The 21,381-nt window shown below is 35.6% G+C and overlaps 2 protein-coding genes across 7 annotated transcripts in view; one reads left to right on the top strand and one right to left on the bottom strand.

Moving 5' to 3' along the window:
* The window catches only part of MCPH1 (microcephalin 1), a 120,065-nt gene that overhangs the window by 60,578 nt on the left and 38,106 nt on the right, over window positions 1-21,381 (top strand). The window lies entirely within an intron of this gene.
* Window positions 1-21,381, bottom strand: part of ANGPT2 (angiopoietin 2) — a 41,647-nt gene that overhangs the window by 16,787 nt on the left and 3,479 nt on the right. The window contains exons 2-3 of one of the 2 annotated variants that reach the window (XM_066179808.1): window positions 2,404-2,559; window positions 248-369 (exon numbers count right to left, since the gene is read on the bottom strand). In XM_066179808.1, coding sequence (XP_066035905.1) covers window positions 248-369; window positions 2,404-2,559 — 278 coding nt within the window. The remainder of the gene's footprint in view (window positions 1-247; window positions 370-2,403; window positions 2,560-21,381) is intronic. The other variant, XM_066179809.1, reaches the window with a different exon arrangement.

The raw sequence follows: 21,381 nt of genomic DNA, 5'->3' as shown, positions 1-21,381 counted from the left end.
TTCCTCATATAAAGGAGAACTTTAGATCGTTAAGAACAATATATAAACAGAATACAAGAATAAACCTTCATCAATCTCCTAGGCTTTAAGTAATATATGACCTTTGTAATGAGTGGAGGTAACATTTTGTAATCAGTTTGGAGAGCTTGTGTACAAACCCTTATTTTCCTACTTGAGTACATTTGTTTCTAAAACTATTAGGAGGGTACTTCATGGAGCAGCACTTTATTGGGCTGTCCAAACTTACCTGTTTTTTTCTTGTAATTTAGTTATCTCATTGGTCTGATCTGAAATCTGTCTTTCTAACTTGTTTGTTGAAAGAGAGTGTTCCAAAAGCTGAAGTTCAAGTCGGGTTGTCTGGTTTAATACCTAAAAAAAGATTTACAAAAAAAATACTTCTCTTAAAAGATACTTCTTTTAAATAAACTGTAATTTTGTTATGTTGTGAAATCATGCCAATCTCTATGTACACCTATGATTAAAAAAAAAAATTTTCAACACTTAATTTAGGCACAAATATTCTCAGAATCAAAATGAAGAAGAAAACACAGAGTTGCACCAATTTTGTTATTACACTACCATATATCACTGGGAATATTTCAGTAGTATGCTACATTTCTGATGAGAGTTACTGTGTACTTTAGCTTTGTTGATATACCTTCCCCTCTATTATGATAATTCTTATTTCATTACTGGAACTATTATGGTTATGGCTCAAAGAATGAGTTGTTTTCCCCATCTGGTGTTGAAAGTAAGTCTCTCACTCGCTGAAACCTTGGCACAGTCCTGAAATCACTTGGTAGTTCTCTCCTAGCTATTTTACTCAATCCCAAATTATATTTTGAAGTGTTTATTGCGTGAACCACACTTAGGTTGATTCATTCTTTGCATTTTAATATTACCTTTTCTCTATGCATTTGTTTACAATGTATTTGCATCTTTAAATGAAGGAATGCAGATACTAGGAAACATGTAGGATACTCTATGGTTTGTATTGCATTACTTTGAAGCAAGTTTTCTAGAAATATTTTCTCATTGTTTTAGAGTAGCTTTTTTTAATTCAACAGAATTTGGCTTTCCTTGACAGGAAGAATTGATTACTCATGTCCTTCATGTTAAACAGTCATTCAGGACATGATTTCACACTTAAGTTTAATTGAAAACTATTGCCAAAAGTAAGTGTCCTTGAGAGAGCAATTGTTTGGTTAATTTCCTTATGTTGCTAATTAAGCCCTTAACCCAGTCACCAGTAATTTCAAGCAGAGAAGGAAAGTTAGAGTGATGATTTTCTTCCTCTAAGCAGAAAATAATTGAGCAATTTCCATGAAGACATTATTGTGAATTAATAAATACATTCTTTCAACATTTGCAAAATATTAGGCTCCTGAATAATACTATGAAAGTTGAACTCAGTATGCCTGTGAGCTGTGAATTATCAGTTTATCAAAGAGTTCACAAAGTCATGATTTAGGTTAAAAAATGTAATTTAATTCATTGGATGCATTCTACAGGTAGTAAAATATCTAAGAAGGATTTTAGGCTTTGCATATTTTTTGTATTATACAAAATATTATGTGCTGCATGATATATCCTTTATTTGTTTTGGCAGTTATAGATCTGCATCTTCCTACCACGTCTCTGAAACTACAAATACGTACCACTCCACATGGATTGGACTTGTCCTTCTACTAATATCTGCATTCTGTTTAACAGAATGTTTTATTGTACTTAATGCTTTTCAATTAAAACCCATTTGTTTTTGTTTGAAGTTAACAAAGACAAGTTAGCATATTCTGTGTGAATACCCTTTTCTAGCAGCCTCCTAATTTCTTTTTTCTTGATTAATCTCAGATTTATATATCCTTTTGTTAACCATAATACAGTGCATTGTGCTGGAAATGAACTGTTACCCCACTTAGAGTTATCTGTGAAAACATTAATTAAAAAGACATCATTCTCTTGATAAGTTTAAAAAAATAAAAACAGGAAAGATTCAGTCTAAAAAAGCAATTAAGCTGGTAAATGGAACAAAGACAGTTTAAAGAGACTTGTTTAGCTAAGATTAGTATGAGAGGGCTATATAAAGCATACTAGGACCCAACTGTTGCCTGGATGTAGTATACTAGTTTTAAATACATTCTCTTTAAAGATTATTTTACCAATTGTCTTTCTAGACTTACTTAAAATACTACTATAATGAAAACCACCCAAGTGACAACACTGGACTTGAGATGGAACTATTTATTACCAAATACTAATGTTTCCTTAAGTTAGGTAGAACTGTGGGTCACAACGATTGACTTCTAATTGTTGAACAGAAGTGTGTAACACTAAACAGTGTTAAATGTATAGCTGTCATGTTTGGGAAGCAGAAGCATTTTGAGGTCGAAATTCATTACTTACTTGCGCTTCAACATCTGTTAATTTGCGGGTCTGTTCAGCTGTTTGATTTAGCAAGTTTGTGCCTATTTCAATCATTACTGCAGTCTGGTTCTGCACTGCAGTTTGCTGGATCTCTACCATTTCTTTCTTCATACTGTCTTGGATGTAATTCTCAAGCTACATGGGAAAGGAAAGAGAGAAGATAGTTGCATTCTTTAAATGTTGGAAAGGGGGTAGTACAGTAAGCCTGCTAGCAGCCTTGCTAAACAGATTTGGTCCTTGTCCTTGTCTGTTATGTATTTATGTTAAGTTTCCCAACGTTAAGCTCTGTGAGAGGAAGACCAAATGTGACAAGGAATGTCTGGCCAGCCACTCGTTGTCTAAAGGCAGGAACAGAGATTTGCAGGAGTTAGGTAGTAGGTACAGTGATGAAAGTGCTTGTGGGCACTTGGAAGCCTTTCTGCCCTAGTGCTCCCATCATTGTAACCATCAGAGGAGCTTCACCAGCTTTGGCCGTGGTGGGAATTTTTTAGAAGATAAAAGTTTAGGAGTTTAGTCATCTTCCTGTATTTACACTTAACTATTTTAAAAGCATTTTTCATCACATGACTAGAAGTCAAGAGAAGAGGTCAGATGTCATTTAACACTGTTATGTGTGCATTTTTATCAGAGAGAATTTCAAATAAAGACACAAAACAGTAGAAAAACCTATAAATACTTTAAATGCTTAATATCAAGGAATGCAAACATTGTTTAAAATACTTGGTTCTGAAGTAATTTCTGTCTAAACTATTAGGGCTTCTTTAGTAGTCATTTTTTAACAGAGTACCCTGCTTTCAAGGCAAGTGAGGAAAAAATAAGTAGCAAGGAGAAAATTTAAGTAGCCTTTTATGTAAATCTTTCTTTCTACCTGTCTGGATTATGAAAAAGCAGACTGATTTTTCTTAATATTTCCTAATTTCTTGACAGTAATTGCAAATATTTCATATTTCTCTGACATGTCATTGCTTATGTTTGAATTCATGAAAAATCTGGGCCACAAGACCATTTTTTCCATTGACTGAGGAAATTTCTAGAATCAAACTTTACTTCACTCCAACACTGTTCTATCAAGAGAACCATAATAAATTTTGAGCTTCGTGCTCTACCTACAAAGAGGATACTAGCTCATGAAAAGTAGCTATTGTCATTAAGCAAAAATGGTAATACATCACCAATTCCTTATCTAAGTGAAATGGTAAAACAGGTTGATATCTTGATTTTTTAAAAAAAATATCTTGATAGTCTAATCTTGATATGAATGATTGCTTGTGGTAAGGAGACACTTTGAAATTCATTTATGGCTACTTTCCCTATCAGTGAGGGAAAAGTATCTTGTGATTTAATATATATAACCATTAACTTTGAACCAGCTAAAAGATCGATGGGCAGATCTTTCAGCTTTGAACATTTAAGGTTTCCCCCTTAAATATTACTTGAGCAAGGATTGGGTTTCGTTTTCTTAATTCACACCTGTTTTTTAAAGCTGGCAAATGAAGAAAACAGGGTGTATTAAGAAATCAAAATCTCAAAAACTGGTAGTATTCTTACATTTGAAGTGACCACTACTTCTTGATGCCCAGTGTGACCAAACTGTCAAAGCAGTATTTGTTCACTCCAGTCTCCCTATGCACCTGGGGAACTGGAATGCACAATTGGGAGATTTCTGACCTGGCAGAAGCTTTGACTCACATCTACTGTTCTGCTCCATAAACATGGTTATCTCTCAAGTGTACCACAAAGATTTAAAACCAGCCTTTAGGAAGCATTTGCATGCTCTTTGCATAATGATCTTTTTGAATAATAGAAGTAAGCATACAATCAACTGCGTTTTGGCATAATAATTTAACATGAGTATCTTCAATTGCCATCATACTATGGTAATTAGAGTTGTTCACTATTCACAGGGATGATTCTTAAGTGTTACCTTTTGCTTCAGGCTATTCCTCATTTTCAAAAGCTTCTCCACCCAGAGACAAATCTAATTTGACCAAACATGTCGGAATTTTTGAATTCTTTGGTGACGTCTTTTAGGTCAGTTTCTTCTTTTATGTTGGACAACAGTCAGTGCCTTTTAATTGAGTAGTAATAGTAAGGTATCTTTGGTCCTTAGACTATGAGATGAGTTTGATCATTAGATCATAAGATGTCAGAGTATAGAGATAATTTATTTTAAAAAGCAATGCAAATTGGTATTTGGTGCACCATGGTCAAAGGATGTTTGCAAAATTCTGAAGACTTTTATATAGACAAAAATAAGTAATTTTTCACTCAAGTGAGATGAAGACTGAGAACAACTAATATGTGTCCCTCTGAAAAGGGAATTAAATGATTTATGAGTCCAAATTAACTTTAGCAACTGAATCTGGAAGACTGGACATTGTTATAGATAACATTGAAAAAAACTTTGCTCAAATGCAGCTCTGTTAAGACTATGAAGTGAGATCTCCAGAATGCATTTTATTTGCCTCAGTATCACAGTTAAGTACAGAAATACCTTTATCAAGATCAAGGATATGGCTTCACCTGACAGACTTAATGCATTGAAAATATTGCATCATCTTTAATTTAGAAAAAAACGACTCAAAATATAAAGGAAGACAGTAATAAATAGATTAGCAAAGAAAAATTGTTCATGAGCTTTGATTCTTTCATGAAATAATTGTGGATATTTAACCTCATTTTTCAAGGTTCTTTGTTCACCACAGAGAGCAGAATGAGAATCTGAGCAAAGTCATCTCTGCATATAGGATTACAGAACTGCATGACTTCTTTGAAATTATCACTGAGTTATCACTGAGTTATTCCAAAACACACTACTAGAAAATGAGTTAATTCTGGGCTTAAAGTAAGGTAAACATTTTATGGTAAGCTTAGGCAATTGCCCAGTTCAAACACACAGATGTAAGGTCGCTCTGAATACAGTATGCAAAACTCATGATCACAATTTAAGGCATCTGGTGGTTCTGGTTGCCAGATTTCTATACCCCTTGTTACTGTACTTGTAACCTTGGAAAGCAGTTTTGTTTGGACACACAGATCTGCATTTTCATAACTGATCTTATTTGAATATCTGTAAGTGTAAGCATATCTCCAAGTATCTGATCTCTTTCCAGTAATTTCTCATTAATGTGGGGATTTCCAAATCACTGAAGTATTCTCTTGACTCCAGTTTTAAGTTGGTCTTCACATCTGTTTTTCAACTTAAAAAATATTAAATATGTAATTTAGGGAATATGGTATCTGTGCTTACTTGAAAGCATGAAATGAACCAAAAGGGATTTAAGATTTAAAGCCAGTTTCATTATCTGACTCATTTATTCTGATTTGGAGCAACATGAAGCATCAAAATTATAATGACCTATTAAGTGGTTTTGGAGCTTCTTGTGGTTTTTTCCCTAAAAATCCTGCAAAGCATGAATACATAAAACCCTTCTGGTTTTTTTCCTTCATATTCACTAATCCTCTCCCGCTTTTGTACATTCTCTGCATGTACGCATCATAAAATCTCTTTTTCTGACCTACACCAAGATGCGCACTGATCGCTCTCTGTTTACTTTCCCTCTCTCTTCATCACACAATACAAAACTGTAGAAAGTAGAACTTTTTACAACTACAGCGTCCTAACTTTTTCTTAGTGGCAGGTGCTTACTTTCATCTTTCTTCAAAGAGGAATAGAAGAATGAGTTTCATCCAAAATGCCCCACCATCTCCCACTGACCTTAGTGACAGCAGAACATGTTCCCACTGCATACCCCCAGCAAGCAAGACCGTTGGGTTTTGCTGAGACAGTGGTGGAAGAACTTTTTTAACACGAGCTCCAGTTCCCACAGCCACTGAGCTACACTGACAACAGTGAGGATTAGCAGCCATTTTGCAGGACTGCAGTTCTTTGTGGCACATTTCTTTGTAGAGTACTATTCATCAGCTCCTGCCTTGGAGCCTCCTTTCTTTGTAAGCAGTAGCACACTCAGAGTTTCTGAAAGGGGAAGAATAGCTTGGGTAAAAAAGAGGTTTAAAATAGGGAAGGACACAGGAATGAATGCCTCAGTCCCCATCCATCAGTCAGGAGGTTTGGTCTGTCTTCTTCAGTATTTTGCTCAGATCTGGAAGGTGATATTTGCCAGATTTTTCCCTTGCCACAGCACTACCTATGGTTTAATCTCTTTTTAATTCAAATAATATTTGAATATTATAAGAATTGTGTTAATCATGATTACATTATTGTTATTTTGAACAAAATAAATGTTAAAACCTAATAGCTGACTATTATTTCTTTCAGAAATTTTGCTTTCAAGGGAGTAAGCCAATCAATGAATCCTATCTTAAAGATAATGCAAGGGAGAGGGAATATTTGAAAGAAGGAATAGTTAGTTGACAGCATTTCAGTGATTCTTCTTGGGATTTTTTTATTAAACATTCCATCTTTTGTGTAAGAATTTGGCTGGCATGTATTTTGAACAAAGTAAATATAAAAATGAAAGCGCAGAGGGGAAAAAACATGTCTCGAATTATGCTTAAATTGCAAAAACAGCTGGGAAAATTGAGATACTTTCACAGTTAAGATTTGTTATAGAGTTATAGTGAAGCATTTTTAGAGAGAAAAAATTCTCTAAGGTCATCACTTTGGGGCTGCATCATGCTTTATTACTTCAAATCATATAAAATCATAAAATTTGGAGAAAGTACTTCAGCTGAGTTGCCAAAAAAACAAGGACAGGTCATAATATTGGAGCGCATTCCAACACACTGCTTTTATAGCCAAAGATTTTTTTTATTTTTTTAAACAAGCTTTAAATTGGCCAGAAAGAAAAGACAACATGTAGAGTATGCACTAAAAGAAGTATGTTTTCTAACCATTGGCAGAGACAGTGTTAACCCATTATGAAGGGCTATCAATACTCAGTCAAATGAAAAGCCTTCCTGATTATATAGTTTGTGTCCATATTATAGAAATTTTCAAAGAAACAGCAACTTATTTGTGTATTTTACAGACATTTGACTTACCTTTTTTTTCCCATTCTAAATTATGTCTTGCATTTGTTCTTTGTTGCCAAATGTTTAATCTATACTAATTAAACAGTCATGTTCCTGGCAGCATTTATGCTCCATGAGTACATACATCCCTCCTTTGCCAAATGCTACGCCATATAAATAGTACAAATAGTACTGGATGCTTGTTCTATTTTATAGAATTTGTCAGTTATTAGAGAAGGCTTTCCAAATAAAGTTTGGTGATTTTCTTAATGTTTATAGACTAATTCTGTCAACTTACATTTATTTTCAGCAAGAGGCAATATTACTCATGAGTTTCTATACAGTGCTGTGTCCTGTGTGAACAGGTTGTGTTACAATGCATATTACATACTTAGTCATCTAATGTAGATACAGAGAAAACTGCAGGGCTAATGACATATATGTAGTGATTTTCCTCTAACTTTTGTTTTGGATTTACAAAAGTGGAGTAGATCCAGTAGAAAACCTAGCAACAAAAAACAGATTTACAGCTTAGGCACCTTTTAAATTTGCATTGAAGCTATAGAGTTTGGCATATTGTAGAAGCCTGGGCAGTAAGGAGATAATGTGCTGTTATGCCTCAAATGCTGATGGTTATTCAAATGGGCTAGTAAAAACAAGATGTGGCTAGAAAGAAGGCTATCAGAAAATAGGGCACCTTCTTTCTGAAACCCGCTTCCCTGTTCTGGTCCATGGTGACATAAAGGACAGCAGATGGGCAGAAGTGGGGTCAAGAATAAGGCATGAACTGTCAACTGAGGGTCAATCCAGTAGAGGGGCGATCAAGACCATCAAAAGACCCTCAAAGACCCTCAACCCATTTCTGGAAAGGTCCAGAAGAATGGAGTGCACCTGCTCACTTATTTACATGAAGAGTGAGAAACCTAATCCCAGGGGAGGCGTACCCCTACAAAGCTTGGGTGGCACCACCAGGACCTTGGACACCCTATTGGTTGGATCAGTGCTGGACCCAGAACTGGTGATCCCCTTTCCTCTCCTATCTCATTTGTGTTTATAGGGGCAAACATATTTCCATGCCTAGTGTGTCATCTGTTAATAAAACTTTGTGAGCATTTTTCTTTTGGACCCTTTTGGCTTTTGCCACTCTTCTTTTACCAAAGGCGTTGAGGGATTTTGGGTGCCCCCTTCCACGAAGGAGTGGAATGTGACACATATATTAAGGTGTCAAAAGCTTTAAGTTATGGTTCTCACATCCCTAATAAAAATGTCATGTGCTTTATTCAAACCTTATTTTTGCAATTAAACTTGAGTTTAATCAGGTCTTCCAATACCTGTGGTCATCATCCTGGTGCTTTATTCACCAATATGTTCATTATACGCACAAAAGTGAGCAAGATGGAAAATGTATTTAAGCATCCATAATCAGATTTGCTTAGTTTTAGTAATAAGGCAAAATAAAAAAAACTGCTGAGTCTCATTAGTTCCTTTGGGAATACTTTTTCAGAGTATAGATGAGACCTTCCTGCTCCTCATACTCCAGATGTCTTGAGGTATCTTTAACCTAGTAATGCTTGGTCTTAGCTGCCCTGCCATTTTTTTAGGGCAGTGATGTTCTTTGGATTGTGGCCACATCTGATTTCTTCATGAGTCATCTGAAGTAGAATTTAGACCACAATTTGAATTTTTTTAAAGTGCTGTGCAATGTGCAGTTTTCTGATTGTAAAAGGTTATCCTTATATGCCACAAAATCCTTAAATTTCTCATTCACAGATACATTTTTTTATATAAAGACAAAAATATAGGTTTTTAAAAGAGTTTTAACAGATATAATTTTCAATTAAAATACTAAATATTTAAATTGTTTATTTGTAGTATGATTGAAGTCTGTTTATTAGGAGGGTTTTCTTGGTATGGGCCACCTTGGATCCTACTGGATATGGATAATAGTGAAATGTAATGTACTCTTTAAAAAAAAAGAAAACTGCCTCAGTTTCATCACAGCAGTTTATGTCGGCAATATGTTGTATTTTACCAACATATATATGCTATACATGCTCCTTAATGTGTATGTATGTAACCATATTAACAGGCACTCCATGTGTGCTTGTATTTGTATTATCACATCACATTAATGCATTGGTGTTATGAAGACAAAATACCGTCCAAATTTCAGTTTTGCAGACAGTTTTGTTCTCTTTAAAATAGCTTTTCATACTTATTTTCAGTCTGTCCATGTTGCTACTGCTTAAAGTCAGAATGGAAATAGAAGAATCACTACCCTTTCCAAGAGTCATTTATCTTGACAGACCTAAGGGAACACATTTTTCATGGCATTGCATCAATCCCCATCAATCAGACCTTAAGCTATTTTAAAACAGCTTTTAATAAAATAATTTATTTCTCCATGTTTTCTGGAAGTAAGTTATCAATTTTAGGAGCTTCTAACTTTTGGAAAAAATCAGTACACTGCAGAAATAAAATGCAATCATGTCTGAAAAAGAGACATTTTAAATTGTCTTTTTTTTTTCTTTTCTTTTTTCTTTTCTTTTTTTTTTTCTTTTCTTTTTCCCCTAGAGCTGGAGGTCCCAATGGTCTATCAGTTGTTTCTCAAGGGAAGAAAAAAATCTTTTGGGAATGTATATGGGAATGCTTGAGATGTCTCTATGCTATTAGATTCTTACATGTCCCATCAAACATGTCTGCCTGTCCAGACCTCCAGCTAAGATTTTTCTCTTATCTCATTTTCCTGTCAGCAAACAAAAGGTGAAAGTAACATCATAAATGAATACTATCTGGAAGTGAGCTGTAATTTACTGGAAAATATCTAAGCTAAAATTGTGTAATAAAATACGAAAGGTTTAAATGCTAACTCTTAAAATAGAAAACCCTGTCTTTAAAGTAAATTATATGCTGATGATTCTGGTAGGGACACTTGTGCACTAAATGAAATCTTACCAGCTTATTCTCCTGTTTGATTACATCACATTTAGAAGAAACTTACACTTTTATAATTTACACTTGCTAGCAGAAGAAAAATATTCCACCCCTCCTTTACTGGCAAAACTCTACTTAAATAAAAACTAAATTTTCGTTAATATAACATGAGACAAAATGTATGAAATGTCTTCATTTTCTATGCAAATATTTATAAGAAATGACTTTCAATTGTGTTCTTGAATGGAAGTATTTTGTATCTAATTCTAGAAGTTATTATGGCATGATTGTACCTTCTACTGTATGTTTTGAACTAACTATGAATGTTACAATCCAAGTGATGATGTAGAAAAGGCAAAGGAGCACATAGGAAAAGGCAAGAGATTTTGACAGCTGAAACACTTCCAAAGGCTGTCGTAGAGTTGAGCTTCCACCATTCCAGACACTGAGCTTATTTTGTACATGTAATACTACTACTGCTTTCTAACCTACACATGTGTTTTGTCATTTGGAGGATGACATGGGTTCTTTGTACAATATATGATGCACATACTTTCTATGGTGCATTTCTGCGGAGTAGTACATTAAATTGCAAATGAAAAATACTATTTTCAAAAAAACGCTCTTAATGGAAACTAAATAGTCAACTTCACAAACCACTTTGAATTTCTATGTAGGTAAGTAAAAAAATTTAAAACACCAAAATTTAACAAGAACATCTTGTAAATTAAAATAAATTATTTGGTGATTGCCCATACTTGTTAAGAGTTCAGGCTATTCATTAAGGCAATAATTTAAGATTCTGAGTCACCATTTTTCTGGATCATAGCTAAGTAGTATTTCTCTTAAAAATCAGAGAAGGAATTCATAAAGTTCCCATTAGTCTAAAAATAAAGAATAAATAAATAAATAGTGTGAGTCATGAATGGCATTTTGCCAAAGTTCAGTAGCAGTGAAGCCAGGAAGACAAGAAGCCAGTGATGCTTCTGCCATTCACTGCAGTGCATATAAATATTTTTCATTATATGCAATAATCCACCAATACTCAAAATTAGGACTCCATACTTATAAACAGTGTAGGAAACACTGCTAATCAGTATTTAAATTTAAAATACTAGGTCATGGCATTGGGCTACAATTTCACAAATTGAATATTCAAACTTTTTGGAGACAAGCCTACATGCTTTCAATCAGATTTTGGACTTGCATGCTACCATCAGGGAATCAGGACTTTACCAGACCAGTGTAAGGACAAGATTCTGCCCTACAAAGATGACATCTGAATAAACGCTTGCTATCCCAGATCTCAATAATCCTTTCTCTTTTGTGTATTTTTTCCATTCCACTGAGTAATATGCAGCTGAAATTAACTTACTATCAGATATGCTGGTGACATTTTTAATGAAAAACATTGTCTATGTAGCCTCATAAACTTTACAAAATATTTAGCAAATGTATCAGTCACAGTTAAAGCCATTAATCTTTTTTATCTCAACTTACAATATCAAATTTTTTTATGAACTCCTCTTTCAACTGGACAATCTATTTTACAGAATAGCTCATGATGTGGTGAAGCAAATCAGAGTTCAAGTTTTTGATGAATATGAAGCAAATTCTGCTTCTCAAAATATGTTACTGGGGAAGTGAAAAAGAGCTAGGCATTTGCAGTTCGTTCTCAGCATTGCTTTCTAGGGAAGCAGTCATCTTGCATTCCATTTCCAACCAGAAGGAAGAATGATTTGGAGTTCAAGGATCAAAGTAGTTAGGAAGCTATGGTACACAATTAGTCCCTTTGGTAAGCTATAAAACTGGGTGTCTCCAGTTTCAAAGCTGTGTTCACAGAGCATCTTTCAGCATGACAAAAATTAAATTCTTTTTAAAGTTCACAGGTTAAAGAAACTGAAAGCATTTTTAGTAGTTCTTAAGCTTTGCAACATACTGGCATCTAATTATAGTTTATTGAGCTTTTATGACATCTTTTTCTTGTAGAATAAGCCTCAATGATGCTACCAAGTGACAACTGGTCATTTTTGCTGGAGGCCTGACAAATTTTGAATGCTCAAGACTTTGGGGAAGGACATGTCAGGTACTGATTTCAGTTTTGAGGGACTGAATTTTTTTACTAAGAACCCATTCACTGATTTAGGAGGGGGGGGGAAGAAATTTGTGCTCAAGTACTGTAGCTCTTTTTTTAAGATGTGCTGCATCTTTCTCATTACCGTTTCAATTGATCAAATGCTAGATGGACTGAGAAAGTGGGGTGTCTGGAGAACTGCTACATTTACATCACCTCTTGAAAATTCCTCACTTGCTGGACCAAACCTGTCAGAGAACTTCTCAAAGGTTTCCAAAACACTGGGCAGGGGAAGCAAGACCTGAAAATCAAACAACCCTTAACATGACTACAGAAAGCACTAAATGCTGCCTTAAAAAAAGGAGAAGCTCACGTGGTCACCTCTGCTTGGTTAAAAAAAATTAGTGTCCTCATATGTTATTGTCAAATGCTACTTATTTATTTCTCTGTACTGTTCCATTAGCTCAGTTAAGAGTCTTTATTGCAAAAACTTCTGAGGAATTCCATGCGTGAAAGATAAAACAGGAAGCTACTGTGTTAAAAGTGGAGAAACACAAATATTTGGAAGCAAGATCCGAAAATATAGGCAGCATATTGCAGAAACAATATGCAGTGTGTGATGCAGAAAAAAAATTAAATTATGTAATCCTGAGAAAAATACTTTTTTTTCTTTTTCTTTTTTTTTCTTTTTTCTTTTTTTTCTTTTTCTATAGCTGGTATCATCCATCTAAAAGCAGACAGCTTAGGTTTTTGGAACAGAAACAGGAAGACAGGTCTTTCCATCTATTGCCTCCAAAATTTCCTTTTTGTCTCTGGTACCCCCTGAGCACTCAGGTGGTGATGGAAAGTCACCACTTCACTGAGCTCCAGTCAGTGCTCCTGAAAGCTTGAAACCAGGAAGCTGCCAGTTGGTGCCCTTCTAGAAAGACCAGAAGCCAGATCCTCTCAAGACAAATGATGCTATTGGCATTAACCGTAAGAGAAGAGGAGAAACTCTCGGAAAAAATGTCTGAGAACCAAAGCTACACGATAGGATGGGTATTTTATGAGAGGACACTGTTTTCTGTCAAGATCTGACACTGGGCTGGGTGGTGGAGGGATTGAGAGCAGCCCTGCCAAGAAGGACTTGGGTGTGCTGGTGGATGAGAGGCTGAACATTCCCCAGCAATGTGTGCTCACAGCCCAGAAAGAAAATGGTATCCTGGGCTGCATCCAAAGCAGCATGGCCAGCAGGGCAAAGGAGGGGATTCTGCCCCTCTGCTCTGCTCTGGTCAGACCCCAGCTGGACTACTGCTGCATCCAGCTCTGGATCCTGCAGCATTAGAAGGGATTTGAATGGGTCCAGAGGAAGGCCACAAAGATGACTGATGGTTGAAGCACCTCTTCTATGAAGACAGGTTGAGTGAGTTGGGATTTTTCAGTCTAGAGAAGACAAGGTTTTCAGTCAAGAGGAGACCATAGAGCAGCTTTCCAGTACCTAAAAGGGGCTTACAAGAAAGCTGGAGAAGGACTTCTTCACACAGGCACCTAGTGACAGGACAAGAGGGAACAGCCACAAACTGAAGGAGGGTAGGTTTAGGTTAGATATTAGGAAGAAATTCTTTACAGTGAGGGTGGTGAGGCACTGGCAAAGGTTGCCCAGAGAAGTTGTGGACACCCTATACCTGGAAGTGTTCAACCCCAGACTGCATGGAGCTCTGAGAAACCTAGTCTAGTGGAAGGTGTCCCTGCCTACAGCAGAGTAGTTGAAACTAGGTAACTGTATTGGTCCCTTCCAACCCAAAGCATTCTGTGATTCTGTGAATACTCAGGAAAGTATGTACAGAAGGTTAAAAACAAATTTAGCAATAAGGAGAATCCACAACTGAGAATTCTGAATGAGAAGAACGTAGAGGAAAGGGACTGCCAGGAAGCTGCATAACTATAACAGAAGGAAAGAAATAAAGGAAATGAATCTGTGTGAGCAGAGTTTTAAAAGTGGATGTGGATAGGAATAGGGATAGGAATTCTTAATGACAGTAAGCTGCAAAAGGGGACTGGAAGGCTGATCTTTAGCCAGCTGAGGGAATGAATTCTCTAGTTTGCTTGAAGTTCAAGAAACATCATGCAGTTGGAAGAAAATTCACTGAGGAAAATGGTGAGTGCAAAGGACTTAACTGGATGAGACTCTTGGGAGATATTACTCCCACATGGACTAGAGAGGGACAAGAAAAGGAAAATGCTTATTTCCTTGTGATGAAAATTATTACTTTTTTTTCTATTCCAGTAGCATCCTCACTTACTTAGAGGTAGTCCATATGAATTAAGCCTTAAAGCACATGTCTGATTTACTGGTCTACTCCATTATCAACTTCAAACACTTTTTCAATATTGTTTTATTAATATTGAATTAGTGAAACTAAGTCTTTTGAGTTTCACTAAGAAGTCAGTGGGAATTTTTCTACTTGTTTGGAGCAGAGCTAGGATTTTGCATGCTATCCTCAGAGCCTTTTTAAAATAAAAAAGTTTACCATAACAAAGAAGCTGAACTCAAGACATAGCTAAGTTTTTTCTAGATTCAAGTCAAATAAACTTACATGTCAGGGGAAAAAGTAGAATATTTTTAACTATGTATTTAAACTTTCTTGCCTAGCTGGTAAACTGTAGTTGTCAGAATCCTTGCTTGTATGTGCTAAGATTTCAACAGGGTCAGATTGTTTATATTTGTTGCAGTTTATGCTCTTTTTAAGGGCTAGGTTATTAGTCTAGGGGCTTACTTTCTGGTTATTTGAACTTTGTTTCATCGTGTCAGAGTAGTTTTCAGAAAACACTCCCAGTAAGGCTCCAGTAGCAGTTACAATAGGGTTTTTTAATTTACTATTACTTTATAGGCAAACATTGTATCTCACAGAAAATCTGGCATCAGGATGACAGTTTAACATAAGTGAAAACACAGGAATAGTTAATATGGTCAAAGTTCAGACTTCATGCAAGGAAGCTTAGGGTTTTTTAAGTCAGTTCCTTAGAAGGAGTAAAACAAAAGATTTTTGTATTTTTTACTTATTCATTTAAGCTGTCTTTTGCCTATTTTATCAATTTTTTTAAGTTGTACTAAGAAACTGGAAACTAGTGTTTCATTTGAATAGAGGAATTACCCTATTTGTAAACAATCATTCTGAAAAGAAAAGCAAAAATATGGAAATTTTTTCATTAGGTCTTCACCAGAGAATTTCCTTGAGTAAGAAGACTGACTGGACAGGGTACCTGTTAATGCAAATTAAAGTATGGCAAGTGTATTTTCCATTACTATGTGTATTTTTGTCTTGACATGCAGCTTTTTCATATTTGAATGTTAAGACTTTGCATAACTGAGATTGTCAGTTGACAGCTGATACCCTGGAAAAATGAGGCTATTGCTTCTTGACTGACTGGCATATTCTCCTTAAGGTGCTGGTTTATATTTCATTCTGGAACTGTGGGTTTGAACTAGTATCTTGCAGGTAGTTACACCTTGTAAATGGAAAACGAGGAAATTTGTTGCGTAGAACATAATGTAGTTCATGGGAAAGGACCTAAAGCAAGTATATAGTGTCATAACATGATGTCTACAAGTTCCGTCAAGAAAGACAAAACTAAAAAGACTTTTAGGTGGCAGGGATCAAAATTAAACCTCTCAGCTTACTCAGGTACTTCTGTGTAAGTCTGTACATCATGTCACATGATGAGCAGCAGCCCTGTGGCACACGGATGTCACATCACAGATGTCACATCACGTGTAGGGGAGCTGCTATGGGGGCTGTGGCTATTGCCCAGGAAATGTCCTTTCCACTTAGCTGGGTGTCTCCCCATTCCCACACCCTGACAGAATGGAACAAAGAGGCTTTTTCCTTCCAGGATCACGCATATCAGGTGCAGGCCTGAACCAAAAAGCAAGCATAGCGATGAAGCTGATACCGTGAGTGCAGGAGGTGAATGACTCTTAGGGCCTGCAACATGAGAATGAACAGGTCTGCAGAGCTGTTGTTTGGACAGGGCTTAAGACACTGCTCAGTCCTTTTCATACTAGAGATTTTCAGAAGGTCCTACTATTTTTAAACAGATACAATTATTTTCTCCAAAGATGAGAACTTCTAGGTTTTCTCCCTGTCAGAAAGTTAAGTGGAGTGATAAAGATCAAACATTTGGTCAGTGTGTTTTCCTGTGGTTTTGACAAACAGTTTATTCAAAAAAAGATACTAAAACTTTGCTTCTGAAGTACACAAATTATGGCAGTTGTGTGAGTGATTATGCTGTACCACACTGGAATGCTCTAATACAATATAGTTTTGATTTTATACTGAACTACTCTGGTCCTCATCAATGCTTCAGTACAGATTTTGAAATGCACGTAGCTAGTTTCAATCTCTTGCTAATTATATTACTAAAAGGTATTACGAAGTCTTAACACTTGAATGCCTATTAGAAGAATTTCAGTTTCTAATATTGAAAGACCAGTAATGGATCAAGCAAGTGGTTTTATTCCCCCTACTGGAAATAATAAGCTCTCAGTTGTGTTACCATAACACACTGATTTTAATACCTGAGCAAAATCAATTATACAAATTTGATATGTTGCTCCCTAGAGGGTAAAGGAATTCTGTATAGTTGTGGTTTTTATTTTAAAACTCTATCATGCTGCTTGAGACCTGAATACAAGTACAAAACTAAAAAGATAATATTTTCCCTACTTATTAAAGGGAGTTGGAGCAAAGCTATGACACTTACATGCTGCTTGGTTTTAACAAGAAATCTCCAGAGACAGCTGAACTGGAAAAAAAGTTGCTGTCATCTAAGAATTCTGAAGTATTTGCTCATCTAGAGAGGAAAATTGTTTCCTTACAGCTTCTGTCAATAGTGAATTCTAAGAAGAATATTAGATTCCCATCCATACTTTTATTAACAGAGAGAGAAGTTAACAGAGGGAGGGTTGAATATTTTATCAGCTTTCTCTTTTTAGTAGTAAGACCTTTTTATGACCTTAATAGACTCCTGAAAGATTGTTAGCTAAACTGATAAATCATCATAAGGGCAGTATAAAGACAGCAGAAGAGTTCCTGTAGCTTCCTGCTCTCTTCACACTAAGCCATAATGTGCTGGAAGTTGGAACAAGAATAGATAGATATTATTTAAACATACAATTTGCAGGATACATTTGCTGAGCTTTGTAAACCGCATCTTAATTTTAGGGTTAACCTGTTTCACAAACATAAAAACTAACAGGATTTTCAGTAATTACTTGGAACACCATAAGAATTTTTTTTAAAAAAAGCTTTTAAGGAGTAGTAATGTCTTTTTCTAGGCAGCTTAAGAACTGACACAGTGAGTGTTTGCAGACCTATCTAGGTGTGGGGCTTTTTTAACACAAAACATAGATCTGGATTTTGTAACCTGAAGAATTCTTTAACATCTCCTCTGAGCCTGGTTTACTTGGAATAGACATCAGGTTCACCAAAAGTATTTCTCTTATTCTCACTAGAGAATAAATAAAATTCTCTTCTCCTCTGCCCCATATCCTAGAAATATGTCTGGTCAAGGAAATGAAATGATCACAGTATTTTCAGTTGCAAAGCACTTTTTAACTTATTGTGTGCATTAGGTTATTTGATTTAATGCTGTGTAATGTGCCATATCTTTAAAGCATTTCCAGGTATTAAATTACTGTGCTATATTTTTTTCTCCCCAAATGCTTTGCCTTTTTAAATTACCTGAAGTCCCTATTATTTTCCCACCTCCAGTTTATATTTGACTAGTCTGAGAAATTCAAATAATAAAATGGCAGATAAAATTGTCAGTGCATATTTCTGAAACTTCTTATTCAGTGCCATAGAAACTCTCCTTTTCTTGAAGGACCTAGTGATACTTACAGTCCACTGACACATTGTTTTCACTGTTATTAACAGTGAGATATTTCCTAGGGTGCATTTGGAGTACCAAAGTATTTTCTCTGTGTGGCATCCTTGTTTCAGGTACATGAGTTTCCTGTTTTTCAAGAGCCATCTTCTCTCATTTTCTCTTATGCAGTCTGTACAAGTATCCTTAAGACTCCCATTAGTATCTTAAGGTGTTAACTAGATACAAAAACCATTTTTCTCTGAAGTACAATTTGCATCTCCAGTTCCAGGAAGTTTGGGGGTTTTTTGTTGTTGGTTTTTTTGTTTTGTTGTTTGATTTGGTGGGGGTTTTTTTGTTAATTGGTTTTATTGTGGTTTTTCTGTTTTGTTTTGGTTTGTGGTTTTTGGGGGTTTTTTTACGGTAAGAGTGGTGACACACTGGAACAGGCTGCCTGGAGAAGTTGTGGATGCCCCATCCCTGGAAGTGTTCAAGGTTTCGCTGGATAGGGCTTTGAGCAACTTGATGTAGAAGATGGCCCTGCCTACAGCAGAGGGGTTGGAACTAGATGATCTCTGAAGATCCCTTCCAAACCAAACCAGTCTGTGCTTCTGTGGTTCTGACAGGATGTGCAAATAGGAAGACACCAAAGTCTTATGGAAAAGCCATCAATCCTGATTTGACTCTTGTACTCAAGCTGGTTTTTAACAAGTGGGAAGCATAATGTTTATCTATATATTCGTAAAATATTTGCAGTCTAGTCCACAATTGTAACTTCTACTACCATCTCTGGATTTTTCTGATGAACTTCAGTGCTAAAGTAGTGTGTCAGCATGCGAGCCATGCAGCATGCTAGCTTTTGTAAGTTCTTCAGCAGTGCTGGCCAATCTGCCTCTTCAAGGGGGATTTCTGTTAAGTTTTCCATTTCTCTATTTGTCTCCTTCAGGCTGAAGAGTTTGACTGAACTTACTGTAGGCAGCTAATTAATATAGACTGAGACACCTGATGAAACTCTGGGTTTCCAAAGTTCCAAAGATCCAAAAGCAGCCCCTCTCTGTTGCAGACACTAACGTAAGATGTAAGACTGTGTCTGCTAAGTCAGTTGGCAACATTTTGCCAGTCTAGCCCTATAACAATACTAACAGTGAGAGCAGACCATCTTACTTTGCCCCCACCCTGGTTTTGAGCCAAAGCTGAGTAGAATCCCATGAAATGACAGATGCAGCAGGAGGTTCTTACATTAAAGTATGTTAAAAGTTATTAAAGAAATAATGGTTTACTAAGCTGCTTAGTATTATAAATTGAAAACTGTGGTACATTTTCAAAAGCAAATATTGTAGTATGTAAAGGATAGTATTAAACAGTCACTAAAGGTACTAGTTGTCATATTTTGAAGGTCAGAAATGAGTCTAACCCATTCCTGTATTGAGGTAGATGCAAATTGTTGAATTTTTTTCATAATTAACAAGAAAAAGGGAGCAGTAACAATAATCGTCTGTAAAAGAAACACTATCCTCAACTTCAGTCTCTCTGACAAAGTATCAAAGATATTCTAAAGGTTATGCTCTAAAATTTTATATATTAAGTGGGTATGCAAATAAAAAAAAAACTGGAAACTGGCAATTCAAGAATCTGCAAGCTCATTTCCTATATGGATACTTGAATAAAGAAAATGAAAAGAAAAAGAAAAAAAAAGAAATTAAGCACTTGCTGTCAGTAATTGATGGAGAGAACCTCCTATTTTGCTATGTGGACCAGTCAAAGATGACAAGTTTATGGTCATGTTAATAACAAACAAAGCACAGGAAAATATATCTTGAATACTAGCAAGAGACTGGATCTGTAAAACAAGCCTCTATTTATCTTTTACTGATAACTTCTGTGGTGAATTCTCTATTTCAATTTTGTCTTGTAGATCTGCACAAGAAAATCTTATCTTCTTTGTTGATTTTGTACAATTTCATACCTGTATCACCAATTTGGTATTTGTGGAATGATGCAGAAATGGTTTCTACAACATAGTTTTTAAACACATGCAATAGCACCATTTCAAATCCTTTCACTGAAATTTACCTACAGGAAATACAACAATAAACTGCATAATTAAATCATCCAGAGTAAATACTTAAATGGAAACTTTATCTGGTAACATACTAATCTGAAAGTAAGAAAGTGTTTCCCTTTGAGTCCTGCCAGTTTTCTTTTGCTTAGCAAATACTCGTTGATAGACAGAAACAAGCACTTTTCACAATAAGTAAAAACAGATGCATTACTTAAGAAAAGAATGTAGGATTCAGAGTGAGAATCATCTCTGTGCACTTCAGAAACCAACACGGTTCAATATACTTGTCCTTATCCATTGTGTGCAGATGGCTTTGGATTGCAGCATGTCAAAGTATCTTTTTGTATTTGATGAATGACATTCAGTACAGCAATAATTATAACCTTTCAGGGTATCAAGACAAGGAAAAATTAATCTCAGTTAAGCGTATCCAAAGATACTGCATTTCTGTCAGCAGCGCATTCCCCTCCTGGTCTGCTGGGATGGTTCAGGATGAAGCTCTGGTCTTGGGTTTAAATGTTGACTCTTGACACAGACTTGTATTTGTCAGTCTTTTGATCAGCTGATACACTACAAATAAATTACCTATATCGCCAATGCTATCATCAATTTGATCATACATTGTTTTCAGCTGTTTGTAACAGGAAAGACTAAGAAAATATGACCTGTTTCTTTTACATTGTTGCTGTGGACAGTCATATCTCCTGAGTCATAGGATACAGTCAATATATTAAGAAGCAAATTCAAGTTGGCATTCAGTTATTTCAATGTCTTAATATTTGAAAAAATTGCAGTTCCTTGAGTATAAGTGCTGTGATCTAAATGTTAAAGCTGCCATTTATTCAGACAGGAATAGTTAAATTGTTGAATCTAAGGGACTGCCTGTCTTTTAGGAATATGTGAAAACCTAGTGTTTTATATTAAAAGTTCCAAAGTATAATAGCCAACATATATAGCTATATTTAAATTTTCCAGTCTTGTATCTCAGCTACACACCAACTCGCTATCATCTCAAGTTAATTGAAAATTTTATAATTGAGGGCTTTATTCTCCCTGCTCACACAGA

Source organism: Chamaea fasciata, unplaced genomic scaffold, assembly GCF_029207755.1.
Source record: "Chamaea fasciata isolate MVZ Bird 193981 ecotype frontalis unplaced genomic scaffold, bChaFas1.0.hap1 SCAF_3, whole genome shotgun sequence".
In the NCBI taxonomy this organism is placed as follows: Eukaryota; Metazoa; Chordata; class Aves; order Passeriformes; family Sylviidae; genus Chamaea; species Chamaea fasciata.
The sequence above is the reverse complement of the archived record's forward strand: the minus strand, read 5'-3'. Positions and strand labels throughout refer to the sequence as shown.